The 20,315-nt window shown below is 44.2% G+C and overlaps 1 protein-coding gene across 1 annotated transcript in view; it reads right to left on the reverse strand.

The window, feature by feature from the left end:
• The window catches only part of LOC120932094 (dynein heavy chain 3, axonemal-like), a 216,398-nt gene that overhangs the window by 97,022 nt on the left and 99,061 nt on the right, over window positions 1-20,315 (reverse strand). Inside the window, exon 4 of the mRNA XM_040344229.1 lies at window positions 5,443-5,551. Within this exon, the coding sequence (XP_040200163.1) occupies window positions 5,443-5,551 (109 nt within the window). The remainder of the gene's footprint in view (window positions 1-5,442; window positions 5,552-20,315) is intronic.

Genomic DNA, 20,315 nt, shown 5'->3' on the forward strand with positions numbered 1-20,315 from the left:
GTTACAAAAATTTTCTCAATAAATAAATTAAATTACAAAAGGCCAAATTGGCTAAACTTAAAACTTTAAAATCAAATTAATTTCTGTCCATCCAGCAAAAGCTGGACGACTACTCCCCACCGGCCGGGGCCAACCGCGAAGCTGTTGGCCGAGGCCCCCCCACCACCGTGGCTGATTCGATCATGGACTGGATACCCATATTAAAAATGTCCAGGCCAATGCCTGACAGATGAATTTGGTCAACCCGAAACAACCCAGGCAAAAAACCCTCTAACTCGGAATGACGAAAGGAAGAGCCACCAATTGAAGGCATAAAACTATGAATCGTCCTATTTAGCCGTCTGCGGATTCTATCCACGTAGAAAAGGGTGCCGTGCGGCGACCATAACAGCCTGGGAACCATCTCAGAATATACTAACACTGAACCTGGGAACATTTGAGTTATGGAATAGAGATCCCTTTTCATTTCACATAACAAGTCCCATGTGTTGAATTTACCCAAGTCATTAGCCCCCACGTGGATAACTATCACTTGGGGTTGAGGCCAGACAGAAGACAAATAAGCTAGGTGGTCTTTTAAATTGCGCCACCGCATACCTCTAACACCTGACCATAAAATTAAAAATAAATCAGGATCAAGCCCCAGGTTAGCAGAGTATGATCTGGATCCGGAGTGCTTGTAAGCCCAGAACACGTAGGAGTGACCTATGACCCAAGCGATATTCCTGGATAAATCTGAAAGAGAATCATAAAGTTAGAAGACTGGGACGAACATATAACTTATATCTATTGCTGCCCCACCTGCCCACTTTTTTAACCTTACTCTCTGAAAAACCTATAGAATCAGCTGTGGTGGCAGCGCCAATTCGGAAAGAATGGGAAGAAAATTGGTACCCAGATAAATTCAAGCGCTTCAAACAGGAGGCCAAAACAGCTGAGAACTGGTACCTAGTTAGAGAGGACAAGTCTTCATGAATAAAAAAGGAATCGTTACTCAATGGTCTGACCAAAAGATAATTACGAACATGAAACACGGGACAGATAGCCTCATTAGGAGAACTGGATAAAGAAAACCACTGGCCAACCTGAGAGGACTTTGATCTGGACAAAAACAGACGGACAGAACCGACGTCAAACTGAACATGAGAAAAACGGAGAAATGAAAAAGCGTTTCTATTTGCTGCAGTAAACTCACCTAACCGAAGGGCTCCAAAGAATGCTATAGAGAAAGCAGCCTTAAAAAGCAAAGATTCGAAATTGGATGAGCAGACATCTTGAAGGATCTGAAGAAGATCGATCAAAATGGGGATAGATATGGGACGCCTATTATCTAAAGAGGGCCTAGACTTTTTGAGGCCCTTCAAAACCTGAGTGACCTGAAAGAAAGAGGTAAGAGCAGGAAGGCCTGCAAACTTAAGGAAAAAAGAAACTCCAGCCAATATTTTACCTATGGAAGCCGGGGACAGATTAGACTGAATGAGAAAGGACAAAAAAGACAAAGCCACGTAAGAAGATACATCTAGTGGATCCAAACCCAATGGTTGACAGAAAGAGCACCATTTGTGCCATGAAAGCCTATAATCCCTCCAGGTGTTTTCCGCTACTGAAGCCTTGAGATTCCGGAATATTATTCCCAAATTAAGCCCCAGAGGAAGTCTGGGCAAGGGGTGCCATGTTGATCCGCTGATGGCGCCAACTCTCGGAATCTCTTGAACTGTGAACGAGATAAAGAATCTGCTATGTTATTTTCTTTACCTGCAATATGCTCAGCTCTCAACCATATATTACAGTTCATACAATGAAGTACAAGGAAACGCAATAACCTCAGAACGGGATCAGACTTAGAGGACAGAGTATTGATGGCAAAAAAGACACCTTTATTATCCGTATGAACTAAGATTCTACGATTCCTAAAGATGTCTTCCCACACAACCACCGACACAATCACTGGAAAGAGCTCCAACAGAACTAGATTTTGAAGTATCTCCTTCTGGAGCCAATCAGGGTGCCAGGACTGGGCGCACCAGCGCCCATCCAAGAAAGCCCCGAACCCAGCAGAGCCAGCTGCATCGGTGAAGAATTCCAACTGAGAACTATTAATAAAGTCCATTTGCCAGGCCGAGGAACCATTAAACTCATTTAAAAAAGCATCCCAAATTCTTAGATCATCCTTGATGCTTTTTGAAATTCGGAAATGAGCGTAAGGGTTCACCATACCTTTTATGGCTAACGAGAACCTGCGCGAAAATACCCTCGCCATAGGGATGACTCTGGCTGCAAAAGCAAAAAGACCCAGCAAAGATTGTGCCTCCTTTAAGCACACCTTCTTACTGACAAGAAAGGTTGCAATCATAGACTTCATTTTATGTATCTTCTGTTGTGGCAATCTGAATTCCATTCGTTCGGAGTCAACCGTGATCCCCAAAAATTCAATAACTGTCGTGGGAAAAACTGTTTTCTCCTGGGCCAGAGGCACGCCAAAGTCATGACAAACGTCAAAGAAAACCCGTAAAGCTTCCATACACACTGATGACCCCCGGGGACCTAAAAACAAGAAGTCATCTAGATAATGTAGGATAAGGCCTTGAGGGATAACGACTGACACGACCCAATGTAAGAAGGAGGAAAAAGCCTCGAAATAAAAGCATGACATAGAAAACCCCATTGGCATGCATTTATCAAAATAATATTTATTCAAAAATTGAAAACCCAAAGAATTGAAGCCTTGTGGATGCACGGGAAGAAGGCGGAAAGCCGACTTAATATCAGCCTTTGCTAGCACAGCCCCTTGCCCTGCTTGCCTCAAAAGACACAAAGCCTCATCAAATGAGGCGTAGCAGACTGGAGCCTCCACAGAGGCAACTTCGTCATTGAGTGACGAATGCGGTGGGTAAGATAGGTGGTGGATCAGTCTGAACGCACCCAGCTCTTTCTTGGGTACGATGCCCAAAGGGGACAACCGGAAATTAGAGAATGGCGGGTCATTAAAGGGGCCAGCCACCCTACCCTCAGACAATTCTTTGCAAATTTTCTCAAGCACTAAGTTAGAGTGCATGGATACCGATAGTAAATTTTTAACTGGTGTACACCCTGAACCAGTAAAGGATGGCACTAAGAAACCATTGGCAAAACCTTCAGTTAGCAGAGCCGCCATCCTGTGGTCTGGATAGCGCTCGAGCCATGGGCGCATTCTTGCCAGGCTCACCGGAGTCGGGGCCTTTCCCATGTGTGTCCTTGGGTCCTGAATGAGAGGAACTAGCGGCAGCTTTACGAAAACATCTGCTCGCCGCGTGAGTACCGCCACAATAAGAACACTCATGTTTGTATCTACAATTCAATAAGAATTTACATTGACCCTCATTGAATGCAAAGCATACACCCTTCCTGACTGGACTCTGACCATTTGAAGCGGGGCGAGGGGTGAACTGGGGCCTAGGTGGCAGCATAAGGTTTAACCATAAACCAACGTCCTTAGCCCCCCAATGCAGCGATGGGTGCACAGCTAGTTTTTGACGGAAATTCTCATCATATGAGAACCATGCGGAGCCGCCAAAGTGGCGAAAGGCCTCCGCAATAATATCCAGGTGTTGGAATAAACCTGAGCACTTCCCCGGGAAGCGTTCTCCCATAACTGCTGAATAGATACAGAACGCTTGCAGCCAGTTTTGAAATGTCTTAGGAACCGCTCTCCTCCTATCTTCCTCTGTTCTTTCGCTGGACTGCCTGTCAGATTTAGCCAAAAACTCCTTAGAAGCAGGGAGAAGTGATAATATATCGAGATATTCACCCCTCCAAATTTTTTCTTTGACTGACTTAGACAGATGAAAACCCAGCGGGGATAAACTGCAAGGGAGGGGTTCCTTAAAGGAAGACTCGCTGACCATAGCAGCCGAGGATCTGAGGGGTAAAGTATTATTAACAGCAGGACACCTCACACTCGATCTGACAGTAACATCCTTATTTAGCAGAGAGGGATGACCAGCCTCATGCCACACCACACCAACCTCCTCCATATCAATAGCATTATCGCTATTTCCAGCACCAGTCTCCTGTGCACTCTGACTTACTGTGCATGCCTGAGTACTCAGACTCTCACCTGGTTGCACATACATATTTACATTTTGTGAGGTAAAATCCGCATCATGTATACCTTTGAACTGCTGCACAATGACAGACAAAGATTCAATTAGACTAGAAAATGCAGATAACTGGTTAACATTACTGAAAACAACTTCAGGTAAAACATGCTCACCCAAGTCCCCAGGAGGGGGGGAAGAGGCAGCGCTGCTCCCTTGCTGGCAAGAAGCACCTCTTGTTGCAGCTCCCTCAGCTTGAGGAGCTAAATTATTGGTCTTACATTTCTTTTTTCTTCCAGGCTGTTTCCTGGGGGCGCCCACGCTCATCTCTGGTACTGCAGCTGGGCTGACAGATAAAACAGAGCCACTCTCCTCAGACAGGCAACGCTTCAGCCACTCTTCACCTCCCCTGCTCTCCGCCTTCTCTAGGAGTCTACATAAGAGCTCCTCACGGCTGTCCTGCACAGCGCGCTTCATCCTGAGAGAGAGGGAGAGGCGGGCGATGCTGCTTGTCAGGAGATGTGACTGAGCAAATCGCCTCAGCCTCTCCCTTATATAGGCTCGTCCAGTGCAGGTTTTACCTCACGCGAACGGACCTATCAGAGAAGGGGGCTGCCGCAGCTGACCAATCAGAGGCTGTTACTACCCCAGAGCGCGGCAGCCCACTTCTCCCTCTGCTCTATCCCATGCAGGCTCAGCATACTGCCGTAGCCTCACATTCTCTTATTGACCGGTTGGGGGTCAGAATGAAATCACCTGTAATATGTCCAGATCTCCTGCAATACATGAATTATCAGTAAAATCCCATCTCATGTAATTTATAATTAATATTTCTCAGTCACCCTATGCCCAAAAGAGGCACAGGGTGACCCTAGACTCAAGAGTCATTAGTGATGCTGGCACAGGAGTACCCCCTATCCTTCAAAAGTCTCTGGGTGTCACGGGTCATTCCGTTACACTGTGCAAATATAGTTGATGGGTGTTTGTGATAATGAGGTCAGCTGGTGAACTCCTTCCTGTGTCTTACTGGTTTCTCAGTCTCAAATCTACATACCAGGAAGCGATGAAGCTTTCTTAAAAAATAAGGGGCTAAGGTAAGGTCTTGTATTAAAAATTAAAGAAACCTTTTATTTTTCTGCAACAGAGGTACATAGGTACATAGCCTTTACTGATTTATTAATAAATACAGAGCTGTATTAATTTGTACATTTCGTATCTAGATGGACTTCAAGTTTAAAGGTTTAAAATCACGTTTTTGAGGTTTGCAGTGTCTGAACATTTTGTATTTTCTGTGCTTTTTTAGCTTGTGTAGTATGAATGATGTATGTTAATATTGACTATTATATCTATATATAGCATTTATTACCTGTTTTGCAACTGCTCTTGCCAAATCTTTGCAGGTCTCTGTTTTTCCTGTTCCCGCTGGCCCCTCTGGAGCCCCTCCTAGGTTTAGCTGCAAAGCTCCCATTAGAGTTCTGGAAGAAAAAAAATGCACAGCTTGTTTCTTTAATAAAGCTAAACAAAATCTTGTTTACCAGAAACTACAATGTCAGCAAAGTTTGAAGTACATGTAGAAAATGAAAATAAATATTAAAACATTATATTTTAATATGTTTCAGAGGAAAGTGTTCATATGTTATAATCCCTAATGAGCTTTTTAAACTACATTAAAGCTAGAAACTCCAGAGTAAAGTAAACAGCAAGGGATGGAATATAGAGGTCATTACCAAAGCACAACAATACATAGTGAATATTAGTAAGAATAAACAAGGCTATTTACAGAATACTTCTGTCCCTTTAGAATAGAGCTCATATACTTTTATTTTAGTTAAAGCATTTGCAAGAAGTAAATGCAGAAATGTTAAAACTTTATTAAACTGTTTTATTTTATTGTTCCACTGTTCTGAAAGCTGATGATATAGTAGGTTGATTTCCATCTCATTGAAACTGTTGCTCAATGGTTAATGTGGGCTTTTTATTTGAAGTATGAAAAGTGTAAGTATTCCAGCTTGAGACTAAGCAAGCAAGAAGAAATCATCTGCCAGAAAAAATTGAAAACTTAATTCAGATTTGTGGCTTACATTTTAATACTGGATGAATTTCAATAACTGGTTAAGATAATTAGAAATGTGTTTGAGAAAAGCTTTAGGTTCAGACTGAACATAAATTTGACACAAATTTAAGAATTTTTTTGCTTGGAAAAAACAGAAAACGACTCACTATTGCAACTGATTACGGTACTTATATTGCACTTCCTGGCCTTTGCATTGTGGTCAGGTGCCTTAGAATCTTTAATAAAGCAGATGAAAATGTTATTTAACAGAAACTGCTGTGTTAGCGAAACCCTTAAGTACATAACATAAATTGAAATAAATATGAAAACATTATATTTTAGAGCAAAGTGCCCATATGGTATATTCCCTAATGAGCTTTTTTAACTACAATAATGTTAGAGACTTCAAAGTAATGAAAACTGCAGGGGCTGGAATCCAGAGGTCATTACCAACCGCAATGCATAGTGAATATTAGTAAGAATACACACAAGGTTGTTTGTAGAATATATTTTTTTTCCTCTAGCATAAAGCTTATTTTCTTTAAATTTAGTTAAGGCAATTGCAAAAGACCAGTTTTGGGGATTTATTATGTGCCAGTTCACTCCCTGAAAGTTAAGGTTCTTAGCAGCCTTTGTCAGTGTTTTGGAGATGTAGAAAAGGAGAACTAACGAATCATTTGCAGGAAGAGCAAGTTGTTGCTATACTGTATAGTGCTGAACAGTGCTATACATGGTACATATACAGTCAGTGGGGGTTATTTACTAAAGCAAATCCACTTTGCACTACAAGTGCAAACTACAAGTGCAAAGTGCACTTGAAATTGCACTGAAAGTGCACTTGGAAGTACAGTCGCTGTAGATCCGAGGGGGACATGCAAGGAGAATAAAAAACATTATTTTAGCAGCATATGATTGGATGATAAAATCATTTCAGATCTACCCCTCAGATTTACAGCGACTGCACTTCTAAGTGCACTTTGCACTTGAAGTTTTCACGTGTAGTGCAAAGTGGAGTTGCCTTTCGTAAATAATTCCCAGTGTGTGTTTGAGACTTGGAGTATACAGGGAGTGCTGACTAAGTTGTTTTTTCAGGCACGGATAGTTGCTTCTATACTATAAAATGCCACACAGTACTGTATTGTGTGCTGCAGTAAATTACAGTGGGGTGGTATACATAATGTATTCTCCTCTGTGTTCTATGTTGTATTGTGCTACATTACTTTAAATTTCAGTTTGGCGTGATACATATTCTTGTGTAAGCAACCCTGTGTTCATAGTATATAGAGCCAACAGTTTAGCTATTGGACCTCTCTTTTCAGTTTATTTTTTTTGTGTTTTAATGTTTACAGTGAAAGAATAAAATCTCTAAAATAACAGAAATCCAAACATAACTGGTCCGAGATTTGTTTTACTTTGTTTTTTGTCAATATGGTTTACGTTTTTTTTTTGCAAATATTATCTTGTGCTATACGGCCAAAGTTAAAGCAACATCAAAGCCTTGTTTTTTTAAAAATAACAAACATGTTATACTTACCTGCTCTGTGCAATGATTTTGCACAGAGCAGCCCGGATCTTCCTCTACTTGTGTCCCTCACCGGCGTTCCTGGCTCCCCTCTCCTGCCGAGTTCCCCCACAATAAGCAGCTTGCTCTGGGGGCACCCAAGCAGGCGCGCTCCCGAGCTGAGGCTCTGTTTGTCCCTGCCCCCTCCATTTTCTGATTGGCTCACTGGCTGTGATTGACAGCAGCGGGAGCAAATAGCTAACACTGCTGCCAAAAGCCAATCAGGAGTGCGAGTCCCCAGGGAGACAAGGCTCTCAAGGACATTGTTGGATTGAGAGGGAGCTCAGGTAAGTATTTGGGGGGGCTGCTGCACACCCAGGGCCAAATTCTCAAAAAAGCTGCCTAACTTAACTTTCAGCAGTTAAGTTACACAGGCGTTAAATTTCTACCTAAGTGCCCGATCTTCAAAGCACTTACCTAGAAATTACACGCCGTGTAACTTAAGTGCCTCCGTCGCAAGGCGGTCCTCCTCTCCGGGGGGCGTTTACAATTTAAATGAGGCGCGCTCCCGCGCCGGCCGTACTGCGCATGCGTGTGACGTAATTTTCCCGACGTGCAGCACGCGAACGTAATTTACGCCGGGCTTTGTGGATTGCGACGGGACAATAAAGTTGCGACGGGTGAAAAAAAACTACGCGCCGGGAAAAAAAATAAAAAAATGACAGCGTCGCTCGGCATGCATTCCTGAGAGGGAGAACTCCATGCCAATTTTCAAATTAAAAACCGGCATGGGTTCCCCCCCAGGGGCATACCAGGCCCTTAGGTCTGGTATGGGTTGTAAGGAGACCCCCCTACGCCGAAAAATCGACGTAGGGGGTCCCCCTACAATCCATACCAGACCTGTATCCAAAGCACGCTACCCGGCCGGCCAGGAATGGGAGTGGGGACGAGCGAGCGCCCCCCCCTCCTGAGCCGTGCCAGGCCGCATGCCCTCAACATGGGGGGGTTGGGTGCTCTGGGGCAGGGGGGCGCACTGCAGGCCCCCCCACCCCAGAGCACCCTGTCCCCATGTTGATGAGGACAGGACCTATTCCTGACAACCCCTCCCCGTTGGTTGTCGGGGTCTGCGGGCGGGGGCTTATCGGAATCTGGGAGTCCCCTCAAATATGGGGGCCCCCAGATACCGGCCCCCCACCCTAAGTGAATGGAGGCCCCCCCCTGTCTTCTTTTGCTCTAATACCAGGGGGGGCTTCTTCTTCCTCTCTCCGGGGGGGGTCTTCTCCGCTCTCTGGGGGTCTTCTCCGCTCTCCGGGGGTCTTCTCCGCTCTCCGGGGGTCTTCTTCTATCTTCGCCGCTCTCCGCTGTTGACTCGGCGCACCCCGGTTCTTCTGCAGCTGTCCGGTGCCTTCTTCTTCAGCGCTGGCTGCCTGCTATCTTCGTGTGTTAGCTCAATTACTAGCAGGCAGCCAGCGCGGTCTTCTGTGACGTCATGTTCTTCACTTCTCTTCCCTTCTTCCGATGTTGACACGACGCCTCTTGTCACTGCAATGATGGAAGCGCGCCTTGCATCCCATTTATATAGGCATCACCGTCCCATCATGCTCCGGTTGGTACCCACGTGGTGGGTGCCTACCCACGTGGGTACCTACCGGAGCATGATGGGACGGTGATGCCTATATAAATGGGATGCAAGGCGCGCTTCCATCATTGCAGTGAGAAGAGGCGTTGAGTCAACATCGGAAGAAGGGAAGAGAAGAGAAGAACATGATGTCACAGAAGACCGCGCTGGCTGCCTGCTAGTAATTGAGCTAACACACGAAGATAGCAGGCAGCCAGCGCTGAAGAAGAAGGCACCGGACAGCTGCAGAAGAACCGGGGTGCGCCGAGTCAACAGCAGAGACCGGCGAATATAGAAGAAGACCCCCGGAGAGCGGAGAAGACCCCCGGAGAGCGGAGAAGACCCCCCCCGGAGAGTGGAAGAAGAAGCCCCCCCTGGTATTAGAGCTAAAGAAGACAGGGGGGCCTCCGGAGCAGACTAATAAATGATTTTAAAAACCCTTGTGTTGTGTGTTTAATAACTATCACTTTGCCTCCAGGTGAATGGGTAGGGGTACGATGTACCCCATATCCATTCACTTAGGGTGGGGGGCCGGTATCTGGGGGCCCCCTTATTTGAGGGGACTCCCAGATTCCGATAAGCCCCTGCCCGCAGACCCCGACAACCAACGGGGAGGGGTTGTCGGGAATAGGTCCTGTCCTCATCAACATGGGGACAGGGTGCTCTGGGGTGGGGGGGCCCGCAGTGCGCCCCTCTGCCCCAGAGCACCCGACCCCCCCATGTTGAGGGCATGCGGCCTGGCACGGCTCAGGAGGGGGGGGGCGCTCGCTCGTCCCCACTCCCATTCCTGGCCGGCCGGGTAGCGTGCTTTGGATACGGGTCTGGTATGGATTGTAGGGGGACCCCCTACGTCGATTTTTCGGCGTAGGGGGGGTCTCCTTACAACCCATACCAGACCTAAGGGCCTGGTATGCTCCTGGGGGGGAACCCATGCCGGTTTTGATTTTACAAATTGCCGTGGAGTTCTCCCTCAGGAATGCATACCAAATGCCGTCGCTTGAATGGGCTTTTACATGGTGTTACTAACTTTCCACATTGTAAAACCAGCCCTAGTTTTGCGCAAGCAAATCGGAACTTACGCAGAAATCACAATGCTTAAAAGCGTTGTGGATCTGCTTAAGTCCTCATTTGCATACGCAAAGCTGCATTTCAATGAGAAATGCCCCCAGCGGCAGATGCGGTACTGCATCCTAAGATCTGACAGTGTAAGTGTCTTACACATGTCAGATCTTCTGCCTAACTTTGGAAAAAGCCTTTTGAGGATCGTTTCCAAAGTTAGGCACAGAGATACGCAGGCTGAACAGCAGTTCCGCCTGCGTATCTCTTTTGAGAATTTGGCCCAAAGTCTTTTGCCTTTATGCATAGAAAAAACATATCAAATATATTAATAGATAAAAGGTCAGGTCTGAGTATGTAGGCTCATTACAAAATAATCTGGAGTGTGTGACCAGGGACAAAAAGAAGGAAAATGTATTAATTATATACAAGGTAAAAGTATGGGGGAAAAAGGAACAACACTGAAAGTTGGTATATAAGTAAGATTCTGCAAAAAAGTAAACCTAAGTATAGAGAACCAAAGTTTAAAGAGGCTCCAAACTAGAAACACTCTGCGGCATTTAAAAAAATGTTTTATTAATACAAAAATTACAACTATCAAATCGCAAGTAAACAAATCACAAGTAAACACATATATAGTACCTTCACCAATTCATAGTAAAACATTTGTGACAGCATTGCCAAGAAAGATAAAACAACCCAGGCTCACATATACACATACAATCACACAGAGAACTAGCAAAAAAGACCAATAGTTCAAGTGTAACATAAGCATCAGTTGACACCCCACATCTCCGCAGATATACAAGTAAATTGTAGGTCCCAGGATGGGACAATGGGGGGAGGGGAGAGGGGGTTCGTAAAGGCCAGGGTCTGAGGATGGCAGCCTGAAGACAGTGCTTCAATAATAGCAGCTATGTAGAAGCAGAGACCTAATGCAACGATAGATACAGCAGCATATGATGTGGATACACAAGAGGAGCATAAAAATGAAGGAAGCCACAGGCACCTGAAGCTTAAACTGTCACAGGTGAGTAATACAAAAACAACCAGCATGTATATGGTACAATAGCGGGACCTCACTGTCCCATGCAGGGGTCTCACCCATGGTGCAGCTGGATTCCGCAGTCTATCCAAGACCATAGGATGTAGCCTCTGTTGCACTCCTGTCCACAAATGTCCAAAGGGTTTGCAGATGTCAGTGTTCTCTATACTTAAGTTAACTTTTTTGTGCAAGTTTACCTTCTTCAGCTCTGTGTATACAAAGGAGCATGGGGGGAGCTCATGTCCATAATGGAGATGATATTGACACAGATCCAAATGATCCACTATGGCTCAAAATTGATATGATCCAAAAATATTTAGACAGGTGAATAAATACACCCATGGATCCTAAAAAAAGATTTAGCTCTGTCATTTCAAAGCAATTTTTAGAGACTCTTAAATGACTGAAATAGTACCACTGGAATGGCATAAAACCATTGTGGTGTCTATATTTAAAAAGGGATCAAAGTCTTTACCAAGTACCTATATACTTGTTAGTTTAACCAGTTGAAGACCAGACATTTTCTGGCACTTTTTTTTTTACATGTGAAAATATATATTATTTTTTTGCTCTAAAATTAGTTAGAACCCCCATACATTATATATTGTTTAAGCAGAGGCCCTAGAGAATAAATTGGTGGGTTTTGCAATGTTTTATGTCACATGGTATTTGCGCTGCATTTTTTTCCCAATGCAGTTTTTGGTGGGAAAAAAACGCTAGCACGGGGGTGAGAGCACTTTAAAAAAATTGGATTTTTATAACAACTTACCTGTAAAATCCTTTTCTTGGAGTACACCACGGGACACAGAGCCTTAAATCATTACATAATGGGTTGTATGGTCACAAGAGGTGATTGGACACTGGCACAACCAATCAAAGACAGTTCCCTTCCATATAACCCCTCCCATCAGGGAAGTACTTTAGTTTTGTAGCAAGCAATAAGGTTCCCCTAAGAAGGGGGTCCTCTGTGTCCTGTGGTGTGCTTCAAGAAAAGGATTTTACAGGTAAGCTGTTATAAAAATCCTGTTTTCTTTATCGTACACCATGGGACACAGAGCCTTAAATCATTACATAATGGGACGTCTCAGAGCAATGCTCAATATGAAGGGGGGGAGACCCAGATCCAAGCTGGCCATAAATGGACAAGAAGCCCTAGACTGCTGTCTGCAGTACACTACGCCCAAAGGCAGAATCCTCATGTCCTCTTACATATAATTGATAGAATTTGGTGAATGTATGGACTGAAGACCAAGTTGCAGCTTTGCAGATCTGAGCCATCGAAGCCTGGTGATGCACTGCCCATGAAGCGCTCATAGCTCTGGTCGAGTGCCCCCTAACAGAAGAAGGAGGAATCCTGTTTCTTAAACCATAAGCTTGAATAATTATTTGTCAAATCCACCACGAAATGGTGGATTTTGATGCCGCTTGTCTTTTCTTGGGACCATCTGGCAAAATAAACAAAACAAAAACAAAACAAAACAGTTTTACGTATCTGAGCGGTTGCCTGCAGATACGCTTTTACTGCTCTCTCTACATCTAGAGAGTGTAATAACTTTTCCTCCGCTGTCCGCGGATCAGGAAGAAAGGAAGGCAAAATAATATCTTGATTCAAATGAAATGACTACACCACCGTTGGTAAAAAGGTTGGATGGGATCGTAGAACAATCTTGTCCTTATGACAAATTAAATAAGGCTTTTTACAAGAAAGCGCTGCTAATTCAGATACTCTTCTAGCCGAAGAGATAGCAATCAAAAATGTAAATTTTCTGCTTAAAAGGATCAGCGGAATATGGCGAATAGGTTTGAAAAGGTTGCTTCTGCAACACTGACAATATAAAATTCAGATCCCATGGGCACAAGGGAGACGACTGGCAGATTGATCCGCAGTACCCCTAAATGTAAGCCCATACTAGGGAATAAGATGCCAGCGGTCTTTGAAAGAAGACCGATAGAGCTGATATTTGACCCTTAATGGTACTAAGGGCTAATTTCATATCCACTCCTAGCTGGCAAAAGGCGATAATTATACTTATGACATATCTTTGAGGATTCCATTTGTTAGTTTCACACCATGAAACATATGCTTTCCAGACTCTACTGTATAATAGATAAGCCTGGAAGCTGGCTTTCTGGCATTAATATGTGTAGAAAGCACTGGACCCGAAATCCCTAATTTCCTCAGAATGTGGGTCTCAGTATCCAAGCCATCAAATTTATCTCTTGTAAGGAAGGATGGAACACTGGACCTTGTGACAGCAGGTCGTGACGAAGCGGAAGCTTCCAAGGTTTTCCTACCGCCATCTTTATGATGTTGGTGTACCAGGATCTTCTGGGCCAATTTAGGGCCACTAAGATTACAGGAATCCTTTCCTTCTTGATCCTGCAAAGTAGCCTTTGTAAGAGTGCGATCGGCGAAAATGCATAGATCAGTGAAAACTGCTTCCATGGAATTATTAGAGCATTCGATCCATAGGCTAGGGGATCTTTCATCCTGGACACAAAGTTGTCCAACTTGTTGTTGAACCTGGAGGCCAGCAGGTCTACATCCGTGGTCCCCCATCTGTGGCATATGGCCTGAAAGATACTGGGGTCTCCTGGTAATAGTTGCTGACCACTCAGATAGTCCGCTTGCCAGTTTTCTACTCCAGGAATGAAGATTGCAGAGATACAAGGAACATGTTCTTCTGCCCATGCCAAAATCCGGTTCACCTCTTTCTGGGCGCCCTGACTGCGGGTGCCTCCCTGGTGATTAATGTAAGCTACTACAGTAGCATTGTTGGATTGAATTCGTACTGGGTGGCTCTGTAACCTGTGTGTCCAGGTTCTGAGGGCTAAGTATACTGCCCGCAACTCCAGTATATTGATGGGCAGGTTCCTTTCGGTTTTGGCCCAGGTTCCCTGGGCTGAAGCGTCTTCTAACACTGCTCCCCAGCCCTTTAGGCTGGCATCCGTAGACACCACCTTCCAGGTGAATGGAAGAAAGGATTTTCCTTTCCGCAAGTTCTTGGTTTCTAGCCACCAACTGAAGCTTTGGCGCACCTGTGGAGACAGACGCATGGGTAGATCCAGAGCTTGGATGTTCCTGTTCCAGGCAGCTAAGATACTGCCTTGAAGTAGTCTTGAGTGAAACTGGGCGTAAGGGACAGCCTCAAAGGAGGCCACCAACTCCCCTATATGCCTCATGCAAAGGCGAATAGATGGCTTTTTTATATATGGGGAGATGAAATCACACAAAATGTTGTATTGGGATAAATCACAGGAAAATGCATTTTATTAATTTTCTTACTATTTATTTATAATAAAAAACAGGGACATAAAAAATAAATGTATCCAAATTTGCTACCGAATCAAACCGTTTCTGCTACAAAAAAAGGCATACCATACATGGAAAAGGTAGAGTGCAACACTCATAAGATATAATGTGTTGAACTGAGACATCAGGAAAGCAAAATAAATAAATAATTTGCTATGGGACCCAAGGAAATTAAGGGTAAAAAAGGCCTTGTGACGCATAGGGCTTGCTTTGGTTTCTTAAAGGTAGCCCCCGGGATACATGGTTTTATATAAAAAAAAATATACATATATAAAAAGAAATAAAAAATATCTAATGACTAAATAACATTTTAAAAACATACATAGAACCTCTGCATCTCACTTTACACCATACTATTCTGTGTCTTTATTTGTGTGCTTTGTGCAGTACAATACAGAGAACCTGTCACATCAACCCTATAGCAGTGTAACAGCCCTCATCAAGGCCCAGCAGTGTTACTGTTGCCCCCCTCACATTGCACCTGTAACCCAACAGTTACCAAATCAGTACCCATCAGTGCCAATAAAGTGCACCTGTTACCCATCAGTGCCCATAAAGTTCATCAGAGACTGTCATCAGTGACCGTCAATGTTGCATCTGTTACCCATCAGTGACCGTCATCAGTCACCCATCAGTGACCATTGCCTGTCACCTATCATTACCCATAAAGTGCACCGGTCGTCATCAGAGACTGTCATTAGTGACCATCAGTGACCATCACCTGTCATCCATCAGTGACCATCATCATTCACCCATCAGTGACTATCACCTAGAAATATAATTTTGCTGTGGGACTGTAAAACACATCAGACAGATGCACCACTTTACAGCCAGACTAAAGGGACCCCCAGGCATGATATTTAAAGGAATATTTCATTTTTATTGTTTCACTTTAACCACTTAAGTCCGGACCAATATGCTGCTAAATGCCCAAAGGCGTTTTTACAATTCGGCACTGCGTCACTTTAACAGACAATTGCGCGCTCGTGCGACGTGGCTCCCAAACAAAATTGACGTCCTTTTTTCCCCACAAATAGAGCTTTCTTTTGGTGGTATTTGATCACCTCTGTGGTTTTTATTTTTTGCGCTATAAACAAAAATAGAGTGACAATTTTGAAAAAAATGCAATATTTTTTACTTTTTGCTGTAATAAATATCCCCCCAAAACATATATAAACATTTTTTTCCTCAGTTTAGGCCGATACGTATTCTTCTACCTATTTTTGGTAAAAAAAATCGCAATAAGCGTTTATCGATTGGTTTGCGCAAAATTTATAGCGTTTACAAAATAGGGGATATTTTTATTGCATTTTTATTAATTATTTTTTTTTTACTACTAATGGCGGCAAACAGCCATTTTTTTCATGACTGCGACATTATGGTGGACACTTCAGACAATTTTGACACATTTTTGGGACCATTGTCATTTTCACAGCAAAAAATGCATTTAAATTGCATTCTTTATTGTGAAAATGACAGTTGCAGTTTGGGAGTTAACCACAGATTAGGCTTCACCTGTTAGGCTTCACCTAGTATGTGTTTACAACAGTAGGGGGGTGTGGCTGTAGGTCTGACGTCATCGATTGTGTCTCCCCTATAAAGGAGATGACACGATCGATGCGCCGCCACAGTGAAGCACGGAGCGGCTATAAACGAATAGCCGCGCCGTCGTCCCGGATCGCTCCCCGAGGGAATCCGCCCGCCGCATGCAGCGGGGGGGTCCCGATCGGACCCCCACCCGCTAGAAGGCAAGGACGTATATATACGTCCTTCTGCCTGTCCGTGCCATTGTGCGGACGTAAATAGTTGTGCGGTGGGCGTTAAGGGGTTAAGCATTCTTAAAATCACTGCTCCTGAAAAACTTTTTGTTGCATTGATACATGTCCCCTGGGGCAGTACCCAGGTCCCCATACACTTTTTAGGGCAATATCTTGCATATAAGCCTTTAAAATTAGAACTTTTTTCATGTTCGTGTCCCATATACTTTAATAGGGTTCGCATGTCCACACAAATTGTTTGCATGTTCTGGTATGAACTGAACCGGGGGGTGTTCGGCTCATCCCTAATAGACAATATTCCTGCCTGCTGTCTAGATAATTGCTATTGTTGTCACTAAGCATGTCCCAGCTTGCTGTCTGGACCAATGCTCTCCTCTGTGGACAACTGCACTACTAAACAACAGGTACTATTTTCTTTTACCCTTTCCTCAATAGAATTTATTTTGCAGTGTAATTCTTGTTATGCTATGTGTTAGAAATATGAAGGACCTTCAAAAATGATAGTCTGTCAGGAAATTATATGTGTAATTTATGCTCCTAGAATGTCTGAAGGCGCTACTTGAATGTTGAGCCTCTGTATGTGGCCAAGCTGTGTAAAAGTCTCACACATGTGGTATCACCATACTTAGGAGGACTAGCAGAATGTATTTTGGGTGCAATTTTTGCTATGTACATGCTATGTGTTTGAAAAATAGTGTATACATGGACAACTTTGTTTAAAAAAAAAAAAAGTATTTTCTCTTTCTTTCCACATTTTCCCAAAATTTGGGGGGAAGAACAACATGTTCAAAATACTCATTATGCCTCATAGTTTATATGTTGGGGTATTTTATTTCCAAAATGGGGTCATTTTGTGAGTGTTTCCATTGTCCTGGTGCTCTAAGGCCTTCATAAATGTGATAGGTCATTGTAATATTAGATGTGTAATTTATGTCTCTAGAACATCCAATGGTGCTCCCTGCATGTTTCTCTATGGGAGCCGTCTTAACTGGTCCGACACATGTCGGAGCAACTTTGCAAATGCTCCCTGTACTACTTTGGTCCGACTTTGATCCTACTTCACTCCATTGAATATCATTGAAGTAGGATCAAAGTCGGATTGCAGTCTTGCACGCTCCGACTTTGGCATGTGACTTGTACTCTGCTGATCTTGAGGGGGAGCTCCACACCAAATTTTAACAAAAAAAAAACGACATGGGTTACCCTCCAAGAGCATACCAGGCCCATGGGTCTGGTGCGGATTTAAAGGGGAACCCCCTACGCCGAAAAAACAATGTGGGGTCCCCCCAAAATCCATACCAGACCCGTATCTGAGCAGCAGCCCGGCCGGTCAGGAAAGGGGGTGGGGACGAGAAAGCGCCCCCCTTCCTTAACCGTGCCAGGCCGCATGCCCTCAACATGGTGAGGCCATGCCGGGACTGTGACGTCATAAGAGGCCTATATAAATTGGTGCGAGCCATGCACCCGGCATTACAGCGGGAGGGAGCGTTGAGTCAGCACCGGAAGAAAAGAAGAGGGAAGAAGAAGGCGACGAGGAAGAAGACGACGACGGAGGAAGACCAGGCTGCCCGCTGCCGCTAGTAAAAGAGCTACAAAGAAGATAGCAGCCGCGGCGCAGCCCGGCAGAAGGCACCGGTAAGCGGGAGAAGAACCGGAGAGCAGAAGAAGAGAGCGGAGAAGACAGAAGAAGACCCCCGAAGTCAGAAGAAGCCCCCGGGAGAGCGGAGAAGTCGGAAGAAGACCCCCGGAGCTGACTAATAAAATATTTTAAAAACCTGTGTAGTGTGTTTATTTTTTTTGGACACTTTTCCTCCTGGTGAATGGGTAGGGGTACGATGTACCTCATACTCATTCGCCTATGGTGGGGGGCTGGTATCTGGGGGCCCCCTTGTTAAAGGGGGCTCCCAGATTCCGACAAGCCCCCCGCCCGCAGACCCTGACAACCAACGGCCAGGGTTGTTGGGAAGAGGCCCTGTCCTTATCAACATGGGGGCAGGGTGCTTTTGGGTGGGGGGGCACCGCAGCGTGCCCCCTGCCCCAGAGCACCTACCTCCCCATGTTGAGGGCATGCGGCCTGGCTCGCTCGTCCCCACCCCCTTTCCTGACCGGCTGGGCTGCTGCTCGGATACGGGTCTGGTATGGATTCTGGGGGAACCCCCATGCCGTTTTTTCAGCGTAGGGGGTTCCCCTTTAAATCCGCACCAGACCCATGGGCCTGGTATGCTCTTGGAGGGGAACCCATGTCGTTTTTTTTGTTAAAATTTGGCGTGCAGTTCCCCCTCAAGATTCATATCAAACACAGTGCCTAATATTGGCAGGGATCCAAGTCGGATCCCCGCTCATTGAAAGTCGGACTTCAAGTCCAAGGCAAAGTCGGATCAAAGTAGTATCCTGTTCATGAAAGTCAGATGGATGTAGGACCAATGTAGGATAAATGTAGGACCAATGTAGGATCAGTGTAGGACCAATGTCGCAAAGCAAAGTAGGATGAAAGTAGTGTAGTATAGTGTGAACCCAGCCTCAAGGCTCTATAACTCTCACAAAGACCAAATAATATACACTAATTTGGGTTATTTTTACCAAAGGTATGTAGTAGTATACATTTTGGCCAAAACGTAAATTATTAATTTGCAACATTTTATGACAGAAACAAAGAACATTTTTTTTTATTTATAGCACAAAAAAATAAAAAATACCATAGTGATTAATTACCATTAAAATAAAGCTCTATTTGTGTGAAAAAAAGACACACATTTCAAATGGGTACAGTGTTGCATGACAGTAATTGTCCAAAGTCTGAGAGCACTGAAAGCTGAAAATTGGCCTGGGCAGGAAGGAGGTGAAAGTGCCCAGTAGGCAAGTGGTTAAGGAGATATTATTTTCTACTCTGCCAGTTGGGAGACGGGTTTGTCAGGTTATGATTATCATGAGGGTGAAGTGCAGGATTCCTGTGGATCTCTGAGGGTATACTGGGAGCTCTCTTTTATCACAAAAAAATAAAGGAGAGTACACATTTTATTTATTTGGCAGTTCTGTAAGTGGGTTGTAATAGATTGTAAAGCTTACCACTTGACCAATTTACTAGGAAATCATTAAAATTATTTGTAAATTGGAGATATACATTTTTATAAAAATATGGCTAAATCACCTTTTTTACATTTAAAATAAAAATATAAAAACATTATCACACCTATTCCTAGCAAATATTGTCTATATGTTCTGCTTATTCTGTGATCACTATCTGGGATGTCAGAAGAAAGCATCTAAATTAAATTGGTTAAATAGAGTTAAAAACTCCTTCAGAAAATAATTGTATGTGTAAAAGTTGCCACAACCCCAAACTTCTTCCAATTGTATCTTCAGCATTGTAATTGTCTTCTATGTTTATATTCTATCCCTGAAATTAACCTTTTTATATAACACACTTTAACATTTTTGGATGCATCGTGCTCAGAGTTTGACAAAATAGAAAGATCATGCTCCTGTTCATTTGCATAAAAGCTGGGAGACCAAGGCAAAGAAGAGGTGTTGGAGAAGTTGCTTATCAGTATCGCAATTTCAACAAAATTGGTTTACGGCTTGGAAAAAAAAGTGCCAACTCTGGGGCAGATCCACAGAGATCTGCACCCGCGCAGCGTATCAGAGATACGCTACGCCGCCGTAACTTTCCCAGCTTAGGTTCGAATCCTGAAAGATTGCGCCGAAATTTACGGTGGCGTAGTCTATATCTGACGGCGCAATGGTGCGTAATTCAAATCGGCGATTAGGGGGCGTGTTTCATTTAAATGAAGCGTGTCCCCGCGCCGAATAAACTGCGCATGCTCCATTTTTAAATTTCCCGCCGTGCATTTCGCGAAATGACGTTGCAAGGACGT

This window comes from Rana temporaria, chromosome 3 (assembly GCF_905171775.1).
Source record: "Rana temporaria chromosome 3, aRanTem1.1, whole genome shotgun sequence".
NCBI lineage: Eukaryota > Metazoa > Chordata > Amphibia > Anura > Ranidae > Rana > Rana temporaria.